This window comes from Epinephelus fuscoguttatus, linkage group LG4 (assembly GCF_011397635.1).
Source record: "Epinephelus fuscoguttatus linkage group LG4, E.fuscoguttatus.final_Chr_v1".
Classification (NCBI taxonomy): domain Eukaryota; kingdom Metazoa; phylum Chordata; class Actinopteri; order Perciformes; family Serranidae; genus Epinephelus; species Epinephelus fuscoguttatus.
Window position 1 is genome coordinate 22,737,866 of NC_064755.1, and position 13,340 is coordinate 22,751,205.

Sequence of the window (13,340 nt, forward strand, 5' to 3'; positions counted from 1 at the left end):
TGAAAGCGCAGCTACATTACACTGACGTTTGCCTGTCCTGATGTCTGTTAGAGAGATCAGTGGAGATAACAGGAAGTATACAGGGCAGGAGGGAGGGAGGGTATGAGCGCTGAAAGACACAGCGGGAAAAGGAGAAGGATAAAGAGAGTGATATCAGAGGCCCGAGAGTGTGATCTTTGCCAGTAGGATTGGGATGATGTCCAAAGGCAGAGAGCAGGATAGGCTCAGTGCCAGACCACATTGAAGATCCTCATACACACTCATACACATATCCCAACCACTCAGCAAACTTACGGTTGAAATATGGAGCTGTGAAAATATAAATTTCATTGTCCAGGGTCCTTTTGTAGAAGCTGGACTCGTATGTCTCAAGATTCTCAGTCCACTCTTCCCCAGCACTGAAAACATTAATAAAGTCACATGATATTATATATGGACCATTACAGGCACAGAATACCAAGGAAATGTGTTTGATCTATCAGAGAAATGTCTATTTTATTCTATAGCCAAATGTTTGTCATCGAAATAAGAGTCACACCCAGTGCACTTGATATATGTCAAGGGCATGATCCTGTAAAAGCAATAACTGATTGTATTTCATGTTTTATAGGCAGGAGAAATATGCATTCATCTTTGGCTGGATATTATATTCTGACCAAGCGCAGCCCCCAAATTTAGTTCAGACAAAAGTAGCAGCAAGGAAATTGAGGGAAATGAGCTGCATTTGGCTGCTGGATGTGCAGATTTGACCCATGTCCTGCACTGGCTTGGCGAGCTTTGGGAGTTCAGCTGAAAAGTGTCTAATCCTCTGTGTTCTGGAAAAGAACCCAGTGGAGCAGGTGAGTAAAGCAGCCAAAAGCGCTCAACCTAAGAGCATTACAGTCTGTATCCATTTTCATCTCTCACATTTACACCACCAGATTTTTGGACAAAGCCTGCCGTGCTGTTACAACGACGCCAGCGCTGATGCTTCGAAGTGAAACTGAGAAGAAAGAGGGGAGAGTACCTTCTTGGGAGGACTCTTGTGATTCCTCCATCTGTGGCTACAAACCTGGCCACTATCCCATCCCTGAGAACATGGAAAACAACAGCTCCGTCAAACATCAAAGCCAATTGCACTGACAAATATTAGAGAAAGTATTTGTGAATTGTAAAACCAAGCTGCAGACATGACACAAATTGTTTTACAGCCGCAGTCACTTGTCTCTATATGCCCTAATGTTAAACAGATACCCTACAGTGTGTGTGTAAGTGTGTGTCCAGATTATTTCAGACAAGTGGGCATACCATGAAAGCAAACACAGTGATGTAATTATTTTATTTTCCTCTGAAAACAGCATGTCTTGGCAGAACTTAATATGGCTGGGTGTGATGTGCATTTTGCACTTTGCTTTCATCATGTTTCACTAGTTAGACGTGATCAAATCAGAGTAGAGAAGAAAGAAAGAAAACTGGCTCAGTTGGTCAGTAAATTGCGCATGAAATAAGTGTCAGCTTTGGTAGTAGAGAGCAATAGTGTGCACACGCAATGCAGATTTCCACATAAGAAGAAACACTTATTTTTAACAAGTACACATAAATACTGCAAGGTAAAAAAAAAACCCAGCAGAAATATTTGGCACTCACACTGTCTGCTCGTTCCAAAGTTTAACCAGTTCAGCTGTCAGACCTGCATCCAGGATTAGTCGATTCACCAGGGACACATTACCTGTGGATGAAAGACAAGATATATTCCACATATTGCGGACATTACATCTCCACAATAACAGTGCTTAGTAGGGAAATACGGCAGTGGAAGCAATGCCAGCCTATTGTTTACGAATCTTGGCAGGGGAGATGAATATATTATGATTTTGGCTCGAGCAACAGTCACTTCTGATGTGCCACTGAGCAAAACACTTGGCCCAGCATTTTTTTTTTGAGGAGATCTGTTTACTGGCTAACAGTAAGAATACTGAGAAGACATGCGATTAAGTGTCTGAAGGTGGAAGTCAGGCTGAAAAAGAGCAGGTGTGTTCAGCCAAATCTTCTCCCTGGATAAATGAAGGGAAAAATATTGATCTCATGGCACTTGTTAGGAAATCATCCAGCAGGGAGACGTGTTTTCGTCGGTTTTCTCTGAGTGATTATTAGACAGTCAGACAGCAGGAAGTAACTTTGTGAAGGATTAGCTGTTGCAGCTTTAGGAGAGAGATGGTGCCAAGGTATTGAGTTTGAACCCTGTTGTCTAGAAAAGTTCTTTCAGAAAACGTTCCACTTCCTTCGAGTGTTGTTTTAAATCTTGTCCATAACTTTTTATATATACTCAAGAATACATTGTGAGATCATACTGCGCCAACAGCAACAATAAAGGCAGTAATGCATATTTATATGGCTTGACCTTGGGTTGAAATGGATCAAGGATACCTCGATCCATTAGCTGGATGATGGTGGTAAGCCATACCAGGGGGGTAGATCCATTAGATGATGACAAATCAAACATCATGAGTCACTGTGAAGCATGACAACATCAGGCTTCTAGGAAACTCAGTCGATCAGGCTGATGTCACTCTGCTTAGTCCACACTAATCTAATGACCACAGTTAAGCTCTGACCTTCAGATGCTGACCACCGTGATATCGGAGTGGAAAGTTACACCACGACTAACAGCAAAACACACCACGCATGTATACATACGCACAAACTTCTACTCTCTTCACTGCCCACATAGCGATGCAACTCTGTATATTGATTTAGGTGACATGAATGTGGGTCAGCGGTATCATAATACTCAAGAATACAAACAATGCAGCACAATGACATCACCGCCAGAACAAATGTGTCGAGTAATAACAGTGGAAAAAGATGCATGACTTACATGCATCTGGAGCATTCCTATCAAGATACTGGCTGAAGTCGAGGGCAAACTGGGTGTTGTTGAGTGACAGCTTCAGGTCTTTGCAGTAATCCCTGAAGGAACAGTATTGATCAGTTTCAATCTCAGCCCTGCATTTGTTCCTGTGAAGTGAAAATGGGTTGTGCAGTGGTGTCGAGATCACTCACCTTGGAGCGATGAAGGTGTAACCAAACTCATCAAACCTCTCCTGCTGTAGGGTTTCCATGGCTTTTGAAAACAGAAAAACAACTGATTTACACAGATTAAAGCTGTGGTGCAGAATTTATGTCCCCCCCCTCTGGTAATGAGAGTAATAACACAAACAATGCAGACATGCTTATGATGTAAGCCTGCAGGTGAGCTTGCTGCATCTGCCCCACCCCCAAAAGCACTATCTGTTAGTCTTTTTTTTTTTTAAACCCTCTCTCTGAATGGCGTGTTTCATTTTTATCCGGAACGTCCTCTCCAGAAACTTTTCTTGGACATTTCTTAAGACGTGTTCTCTCCATGCTTCCCCCTTTAGCTCTGGCTATTTGATGTTAAATGCATCAACTCCATTGTGTGGACGCTTATGCCTCATTTCCACCAATCCATGTGACTGCCGTCCATAGATCCATAAATATACAGATGATGCCTGTAGTGTCCAAGGCAAGGAAGTGCATTTCTTCACAGATTGATAGAAACCTGATAGAAACTACCTGTAGCCGTGTCAGAGAGGCCAATTTTGTCCATTTTTCACCGTTCACTTGTTTGGAAAATGTGCTTGGAACATTACCAGGATAAAAACAGGACCTGCCAGGTACGTGGCATGTTTTGTGAAATATTTAATTAAAAAGGCGTATGAATGGCTGAACCAGTCATAATCACAATCAGACTGTAGATACTGTATAAGCATATTTTAGCAGAATAACATTACTCAGATTTGCAATGAGTTAAAACCAAATTAACAAGTTCTTTTTAATCATACAAACTCACTTGACAATCAACATAAGCAACTGAATTCAAGGAAATAGCCTGTTAGCTTGTTAGCAGCCTGTTAGCTAAGCTAGTGCACTGTTATACGGTCTCTCTGAAATCCACCACAAAAATGCTTTTTAACATACTCACAGCAAATTCGGGATCAAATTATTACAGAGGGGAGTTTCGCAGGCACATTGGATATCACAGAGATTCCCATAGGAATGAATGGACTTCCAGTTGCCTTGTCTCTGTACGCATACGCATCCATGTAGGTGGAAACGAAGCATAAGGGGTGGTGGGTCAATTTATGCTTGATATATACATTATTTCTTTTAAAAAATAAATAAATAAAAAAATTAAAACTAAAAACTACAGTTTTTGATCACTAATTATGTACAGTCTGTTTTCAAAATGAACTTCATTTTTGGGTTTACTTCCTTAGGGATTAGGCAACAAAAGGACGTGGTTAAGTTTAGACAAAAATACTTCTCATCACTAGCATTGTGAGCTATATACGATATACTGGCATACAATGTTTTTATTAAAATGACTCAATTGAATTTTTTTGGTTTCACACAGGAAACGAACAACAGACTCCTGGGTGAAAGTCTGTAGTTTGATTGACCCACCCTCCTCCCTTCCCTCCCACCCTATCCAGACTTTCGCACTCATTATACTTCGGTAGTTACCGGGAGCGTAAAAATATGGTGCGTCTTGTGCATCTCATACATCTGCTTTGGTGCAATGGTGTCTGATGCTGAGCACCACTGACCAAGTGTCTGTATTTAACAATTTGGGATTACAGAGAGCTTTCTCTGGCAGTGATGGGCTTAATTAGCATTGCACAAACTTGTTGGGCAAGGGCTTGAATGTAAAGGACATCATTTATATGTAAAAGACCTGTATTGCGGCTTTCAAATTGTGAACTCAGTTTATAAAATGTACTGGTATTTGTAGTGTGCGATGACTGCATTAATCCAGAAACTCCTGACAAGCGGATGGTCATAACATACTTTAAGAAATGGACACAGAAGTGCACATACTCAAGCTGAAAGCCCCCCATCCACACACACATACATACACACACACAGACACATAAAATATTGGACAGATATGAGGTGATGGATTAAGGTAGAGAGCGTGGATGGAGGTACAGTGGGGAGGCATGAGAGAATAACTGAGTGAGAAATACTTGCCTTCTTGCCCTGCAGTGACCCCAGAGAGACGGAGATGAGGAGAGGAGAACGTAGGGAAGACAAAAGGTGAAACAAAAATACATTCATCATCTGACAAATGAAGTCATACCTTGGAAAATATGCTAAAAAATTGCGAATATTTCCCACAGTAGGTAATAAAATACTACAGTGAAAGTATCTTGGATCTAATAGGCAAACACGAGATGGACTGAGTGGACTTTCTACAAACAGAACAGTAAATGAACAAAAGAGGGATTACAGCGAGAGAACAACATGTAAACATACAGTAGTAATAAAGACAATTGCTTCCACTCTGTGCTTTGTCTGCCCTGGCTCTGGATTTCATTTAAAATAGTGTCTGGTAATTCTTATCTCATAAATGACATGACAGGCATGGATGGCCATCATTCACTGGTCTCTTAAAATGAAGACATTTTGGACATTGCCTTTAAAATATATTGAGTCGTGTGGTGCAGTCTGCGAAAAAAATTACTGAGGCGCTGAGTTTCCTCTGGGTCATGGAAATCTGGTGCAGGATGAAACAATGTCCTTCACATAAAACATAACAGGCAGATTCATTGTCCCTCTGTCTCTATAGGCTGAGCAGGGTGTCGCTATGTCCAATTTCTTTCCACATCATGCATTCTTCCTCATCTTGCTCTTTACTCCTCTGTCACCATCTCTTCAACCCCAGCATTAGGTCATGTGCTCAATGCATGCAGCGTTTTGCTATACGGATGAAAAATTTTCATCTATCGCACCCTTGACTGGGATAATGTATTAGGAGGACAAGTGGCTGCAGGAACCACCTACTGCAGCCACCGCGGTAAGATGGATCGAGGTATTGGTGGTCTGGCTCCAGCGTGAAACTCTATATGGCTGTACAGAGAACTTTAGAGTCCCAGGCTCCCTATTGGAGTGGTCTGTGGCAGCAAGGCATGGTGTGTTACTTTCTTTAACAGGCCTGTAAACGTTCTGACAGTCTTTATGGCACAGTGACAGACTCGTTATGGCAGAGAGGGAGTGATACAGAGGCCGAAACACTCAGTCAAAATCTCATCTGTTGGAATAACTGCACCATTAGCCGTTTATGCTTTGTGGTGTCACATCAAAGTTCTGAAAAATCCACTAAAGCCAGATGGTTATGTGCTGATTCTGGTGTTTTTCCTTCTAATCATATCCCTTGATCAAAGCGACTATCCGCTCATGCATCTATAAAGTCATGATTAAGCTTTCATACTTCAGAGTCCATCTATTGATCCATCCATCCGTGTAAACATGTGAATATATAGTGGAAAAACATGGAAGAGCATCACATGGCAAGAGGAAAACATATCTCACAGTATAGAGCACGGGTGTCAAACATATGGCTCATGGGCTAGAACCAGCCCGCCAAACGGCCCAATCCGGCCCACTAGATGACTATAGATGACTACATTAAGGGTACTTTCACACCTGCTCTGTTTGGTTCCGCTCAGTCGAACTCAAATTCGTTGCCCCCTAAGTGTGGTTCGTTTGGGCAGGTGTGAACACAGCAATCACACTCTGGTGCGCACCAAAACAACCGGACCAAGACCTTCTTGAAGAGGTGGTCTCGGTCTGTTTACAAACCGACTTGTGGTGAGAACGTGTTCGGACCTCGGTCAGAACCAACTGCAGTCCCATTACGCATTGTTTAGGTTAAACATGAGCATGTTACTGTCCCAGAGGATTATTAATGTGCACTGTACTGCCTTAATATGCACATTCAGTACATCCAATGCATCAAAACATTGTTTTCTAGTTGGAGCTGCGCCTCGTTTTCAAACTATATGGTTTGACTAAAATGAGCAATGCAAGCAATAAAAGTTGCACAATGTCCAGCACTAAAATCAACCCACATAGTTGTCCCTCCATTGTGACATTAGAAAGTGTTGTATTTATCTTGCAAGTGTACTCTTCTTCAACGTCCTGTTTACTTCCTGGATTTTTCCTGCATGGAAATTCTGACCAACTTTCTCATGCAAGACATTTGATCTGGTCCGCTTGTAAATGTTGCACGAACCAACTCTAGGAAATTAGGCAGCTTTGAAACAAGATTAGTCCCTGATTCAGACCAAAGCAAGCAAACTCTAGGTCTGAAAGCACCCTAAGAGGTGCCAGGTTGCAAAATATTGTCAATCAGCAGCTTCAGTTCAAAAGAATCTGTTACAGGAAATGTGTGACTAAATGCACATGTAATGACAGTGAGAAGTAGACTGACTGAATGTGGAAAAACTGAGGCATACTGTTTAAACTGCACTTATTTTTCTTAAGACATCTCAGACTGTTCAACTGTTATGTAAACGGATGAACGTCTACAGAATGTACTTGCAATTCTTTACAAAAAAAGGGAAATATTGGAGCTGATTGTACTTATAATTATTGTGGGATGGTTTTATTGGTCCTGCCATCTGAGATCAAATTGGGCTGCAAGTGGCCCATGAACTAAAAAGAGTTTGACACCCCTGGTATAGAGAATACTTGCCCCAAGAAGAAGCTGTACGATTCCAGTGTAGATGCAGGTCAGGAGAGGACACAGGAGAGAAAAACTTGCATTAGAATCAAATGCAAAAACTTGTATCAAGAGTGACAGTTGCACATACAGTATGCGTGAAAGAGATTCAAAGAGTAAAAGCATGAAAGAGCTTTGTCCTTGTGATTATTAGCTATATTCTGAGCTGTTGGGAGAAGCAGCCAGAGTGTATCATACAGCAAGACGGCCTTGAGAGCGCAAACAGAGCAAAAGAAAAAAAAAAGAAAAGGGAGGAGGGGAGAGGGATGTAGGAGGAATAAAGAGAACGAGGTGAGGACAGGTTTACAGATTAGATAGAGAGACAGATGAAAACAGAGAGACAGACAGTAAAAAAGTCTGTCTGCTTGGGTAGCCTGTTACCCCTTGAAACATTTAAGAAAGAATAGATGGGCTTAAGCACAGTGAGGTAAAGAGATGGGTTTGAAACATAGCAAAAAAGGGTGGAGTGCAGAAAAAAGAAAAAAAAGCTTGGAGGAGAGGCGGTGATGAGCAGGGAGAAGAGGTGAGGGAGGTTTGTCTCCTCCTAAGACAGGAGGAGGGCCAACGGAGGGGAGAAAAGAGCAAAATGTAGACAAGATCAAAAGAGCTGGTGCTTGGTCTGGGTGTGGGAGAAGGAAAGCATGTGGACGAGTGTGTGTGGGAGTGCGGTGCGACTGACCAGTGGGTTACACTACAAAAGAAAAGCACCATGGGGATCCGCTGATCTGAGCAGCACATACAAAGGAGTGGTTGTGGTCTCAGCCAGGAGCGAGTCATACAGAGCCAGAGGAGATACTCAAGAGTACGCCCCATAGAAAGTATGCATGGGAGTTGGTTGTGAGGCACCAGCATAATCAGATATGACTGATTTGTTTGCACACTATTTATCATGTGATATACTTACACATAGCTTTCTGAATGTCATCCCCCAGTTTAGCCTGAATGAAGTGTTCACTGTATTTCGGCAGAACAAGAGCCAGGCTGCAGAAAAGACAATGGCAGTCACACTGATGATAACATTTTGTAGCTGGAGATCATTTTAGTGAGTTATTTGTTTTAGGAAAGGTCATTCAAACATAAAATGTTTTCCAAAATGCTCTGTAAAGTGCTTTTAAATGTCTGATTTGCATGTGATTACAGGGAATTCATATCGATTAGGCAAAAAATTCACAACTACTTAAGGTTTACGTGTTTTATTTATTTATTTTTTAAATGAGGTGCTTTTCTGCATGTTCACTAAAAAGCAAAAACACTCTCCTAAATGTATCCCCCATCAACTAAGCAGAGCCAGCTGTTAGAAACAAGAGAGTGACCCCTGTTGGCTTGAGTAGTGTCCTCCATCAGCTGGAGTGCTCTCAGCAGTTAGTGGCAGTGAATTGTCTTAAGTGACACACAGACAGCTTAATGAACCGTAAAGAAATATTACAGAATTGCTGAGACGGCTCACCTGTAATCTGTTCCATTGACCAGCGCGAAAGTGTAGGTCCTGACTCCTCTGTCGATGTACCTCTGCCAAAGATGATTTACACAGGAAGTGGCATTCAGAACTGCTTCATAATGCAAATGTAAGTACTTCACATTTTTTTTTAAAGTGTTCAAAAATACGCCAGGACACAATCAATATGTAAAAACCACATCTGCATGACCTGAAGGTACAAATGAGATTTTTTGTTTTCGCTCAAACAAGGAAGTCTGGCAGCTCATTTGTGCTTCCTCTCTTCACTTTATATTAGCGGATGAATATTCTGGGTTAACCTCAGCGCAAGATGATGTTAATGACTGCGAACAATAGTGAACAATGTCTTCTTTTAGCTGAGTACATGACAACTTTGATGATGTAGGAGCATAAATTGCAATTAAAAAGTGTAAGGTTTGCATCTTTTAGAAATGTTTTAATAAAATCTGTGAAAACAAAAGCAATGAGCCTGAAAAATGACAAAAAATAAAAACTCAAACTAACTGCTGCCGTAATATCTGAATAAATTAGCTGAAATAATTATAGTGACAACAGTTTGTTTGTATTCATTATAAAAGTCTCACATTTTCATCTGGATAATGGATAAAATGTTCTGAAAACGTATTGTTAGTATATCAGTTTTACAATGTCTGTCCTGCAGACTGTGCAGCTGCGGAGCAGAAGCATGATAGGAACCCTCTACAAAAGCATCCAAACAAATTTAAAGCTCGCCAGCATACTCCTGTGTAACATATTAAGGACCTTTCAGTATTTTCTCTCACCTCATCCTGAGTTTTCACCAGAGTGTTGATGGTGCGTTCGCCTGTCTCACCATCGATCATCATTCTCCTGATCTATGGGGAGAGACGAAGAAACAGTGCGTGTAGTTCCAGAGTCACCAGTTGTGTTTCGATGAGTTGGAAACACTCTGTCTCACATCCTCATGCTAACGAGTTAGGGACACTGGGTAAATCACTTGCTCATGATGGCTTTATGAGGAGACAAGAGACATCTGGCACCTGCCTGGATGCATATCCACCTCTGAGCCTTTGCTTGAGTGTGTGTGAGGATGTGTGTGTGTGTATGGCGGTGGGGATTTCCATGTATCTGCACACTCTACTGTACCTCCACTTTGATGTCATTCTCCAGCTCAGCATCCAGGAAGTCTAGCGTCACAGGTTCCTGGAATTTAGGATTCTGTGGAAAGGGATATTTCAGTATGAGGTGTGACATAATTTACGAAAACTACACACACACACACACGCCTAATGGGATGAAACAAAAAAAGAACTTTTACATTTGGCTGGAAGCAAAGTTTATTACATAAGAACCCACTTTGATATCAGTCTATCTAAAGCTTGCTGAGTAGATAGAACCAAATGTTATAAAATCAAGTGGACCACTTTACAACTGTTATTCAGAGATTGGCTCTTACTATGGCAATCAGCCACAGAGAGGAATGTTCCTGTGCATTTTAGTACTGGAATTACACTGAATAACATATAGCGGACTTTAATTATGTGAGCCACAGTGTTCTTTTGTACTCAATTCAGGAGCAATGCCAACCATTAACCCTAACACATGATTCCAATCAAATCCATGGGATAAAAAAAAATAGAAAGTACCATATGGCATCGTTTTGACAACATATCTGTGACACCAGACACAGCTGAGTCAGATTTGATACAAAGTGACAGTGGACCCTATTAATGTCCTCTCTTAAAAACCCTATACGTCTGAGTGGCTTTATGGTGGTATAAAATAGTAGCAGTAATCTAGTGCTTCTCTATAAAACAGCAGTACATGGAATCTGATACCAGTCTGTCCTGCGCAGCTTTTGTTCACTCTGTGACTCAAAATGTGGGGTGATGGGGTCTTGTTTTTATGTTGGAATATGCATGGTGAAACCGAAAATAAAAAATAAACTGCTATTAGAGAAAGTGTGAATCAGTACATGGAGAAGAAAGCAATAAATGAAACAAACAATTAAAAAGCAAACCGAGTTCCTTACATTTGATGGAAAGTTAAATGAAATGAAGCAGCAAAGGAAGATGATGAAGACGAAGCATCTCGACATGAAAATGAGAAAAGAAAGAATAAAAGATCAAGAGGTACAACGCTGGGCGATACAGAATGAAACATCAAACATACACAAGAAAGACAGGAGAGGATATGAAAAGGGCGGAAATGGGAGCGCTGGATGGTGTGAACAGCAACAGTGAAGAAGATCAAATGGGAAATGAGTGAGAAAAGAAGAGCGATAAGATTAAAAGGCAGAATGAAAGAAGGACAGAATATTGTTAATGTCAGCAAGAGATTTGTCGAGGTGAGCTGGGGTGTGAGATCAAAATAAAATCGCTACTGCGATTGGGGAAGGTTTGTGTGATGAATATGAAGTATGTACAAATATAATCAAATACAGAGAAAGCCACTGCTGAGACAGAGAGGGAGACGAGGGAAATGTTCAAAGGGCCAAAGGTCACCATCTGTATTCACACGTTCTCCCATTTGGCTGATTCAATGAGACAATGGGTGATTGACAGGCAGCCCTCCAAGCTTTACACACACACACAAAATGTCAAAGAGTTGAAGTGAAAAAGTAATAATAACAATGCTGTCTTGTTTGAATGTTACATTGAATTGACCTTTGACTAAGCCCCGCCTGTTTGTGAGGGTCCATCAAACTGTCAGAGTAAGCTTGGAGCCCACACTGTAACTAACTGCACTACCTGAAGAAATATTATCATATTTTTGGAGGAATGAAACAGTGATTCCAGAGAGAAGCAGACAGAGGGGTCTACAGTCTGTGTTTGAAGGATATATCCAGGATATCAAACTGACTCAGCAGCAACAACAGGTTAAAAAGACAAAGATAGTTAGAAGCTAAAGCCGAACTATAGGCTACAGATCACAGTGTAAAAGTGAGCCACCACATCACTACTGATCGTCACAGAAGACAATGAATATAAAGGGAAACTTTGCTGATATTGAACCAGCTGTGTGGCATCACAGTGTGTGCAGATGAACAGTGTTTGGCTTCTCCCTCGTGCTGCTCCAGGGAAAGTCAAACAACGTTCATCTGCACACACTGTGATGACACACAGCTGGTTCAATATCAGCAAAGTTTCCCTGCTTCCCTTCACTGGTTCCTGTACAGCAGGGTCGGTCTTTTTGCCACTTATAATCATTAAAAAGCAAAAGCAGCATGTGTATACATTCAGTAGGCTATATCTTCAGTAGCTAGCTAGCTAGCCCTACACTTTTTTAGGGTTTGTTTTGCTACGTTATGATTGGCCAGTCTGCATCCGGGGGTGGGATTTAGCGAGGGGTAATAATTGATATCATTCTGACAGAGACAGTGCCTTTGTGTTTTATAACAGTAAGGTTGCTCTCAGTGGACACTGCTTCGGCCACAAATCACAATCTCAATACCACCCAGTCCTCTTTCCACTGTGTTTTCGTTTGTACTCATATTTGCAAGCTGAACTTCGAAAATGAAAACTGCAACAGAGAAGGTGTCCATGGAAAAGGAAGTGAATGCTAAGCTAAATAGCCAACAACACTACTGAACAACTTTTGTGAAAACCAACAAAAACCTCTTGATTTGCCAAAAGTTGCTCTCTCCAAACTGCACCTACAAACAAGTACTTTTTTTTTAGGTTGGTCACATCCTTTCTATTAACGTAACCATTTCTAGTTACGTAATGCTCAATCATTCAGTGTCACAGACCATTGAGAACAATTTTCCCCCTCATTTAGGTACGACGAGGACAGATATATCAACAGAATTGATGCTTGTATAAACATGAGCACGATTACAAAACATACTTGCTCATTTGTGAAATGATTTCCATGACCAAAGCGATCATTATAAGCGACAATAGAATGTACCATCCCTCCACTTAGGGGGAGTTCATACATAGGGTTGTAGATCACATAACAGAGAACATAATATCCCCTGCAAAAAGAAATGACAACAACTGCTACTGCATCTACTGAAAGCCCTATCTATGGGATTACAGTACAGAAAACTCTACTGCTGCAACCTAGGGTACTTCTACTTCGTCTCACCTCATGAAAAGTGACAGCGTACTTATTAGTGAGCCTGAGCTTCCTGTTACGAATCCTTTTCTAGGAAAGTGATGAAAAGATGCACAGTGATGCATTTTGGTGTTTCAAACATGTCACAGTAAAGGGAGGAGGGGGTTTTCAAAGTCCAAAAAACAAACAACCTAATGTCAGATACATAGACTGTGTCACTCCCAGCTGCAACTCAGTAACCATTTTGAAAAAGTATTCCTACACACACGCAGCTTTGAC

General features: G+C 41.2%; 1 protein-coding gene across 1 annotated transcript in view; it reads right to left on the bottom strand.

Annotated features, from left to right (window-relative positions):
- Nucleotides 1–13,340, bottom strand: part of LOC125887227 (voltage-dependent calcium channel subunit alpha-2/delta-1) — an 86,533-nt gene that overhangs the window by 14,690 nt on the left and 58,503 nt on the right. The window contains exons 19-29 of the mRNA XM_049573897.1: nucleotides 10,146–10,217; nucleotides 9,803–9,874; nucleotides 9,012–9,073; nucleotides 8,469–8,545; nucleotides 7,534–7,549; nucleotides 3,296–3,300; nucleotides 3,043–3,103; nucleotides 2,858–2,949; nucleotides 1,627–1,708; nucleotides 1,007–1,069; nucleotides 295–398 (exon numbers count right to left, since the gene is read on the bottom strand). Of these exons, the coding sequence (XP_049429854.1) occupies nucleotides 295–398; nucleotides 1,007–1,069; nucleotides 1,627–1,708; nucleotides 2,858–2,949; nucleotides 3,043–3,103; nucleotides 3,296–3,300; nucleotides 7,534–7,549; nucleotides 8,469–8,545; nucleotides 9,012–9,073; nucleotides 9,803–9,874; nucleotides 10,146–10,217 (706 nt within the window). The remainder of the gene's footprint in view (nucleotides 1–294; nucleotides 399–1,006; nucleotides 1,070–1,626; nucleotides 1,709–2,857; nucleotides 2,950–3,042; nucleotides 3,104–3,295; nucleotides 3,301–7,533; nucleotides 7,550–8,468; nucleotides 8,546–9,011; nucleotides 9,074–9,802; nucleotides 9,875–10,145; nucleotides 10,218–13,340) is intronic.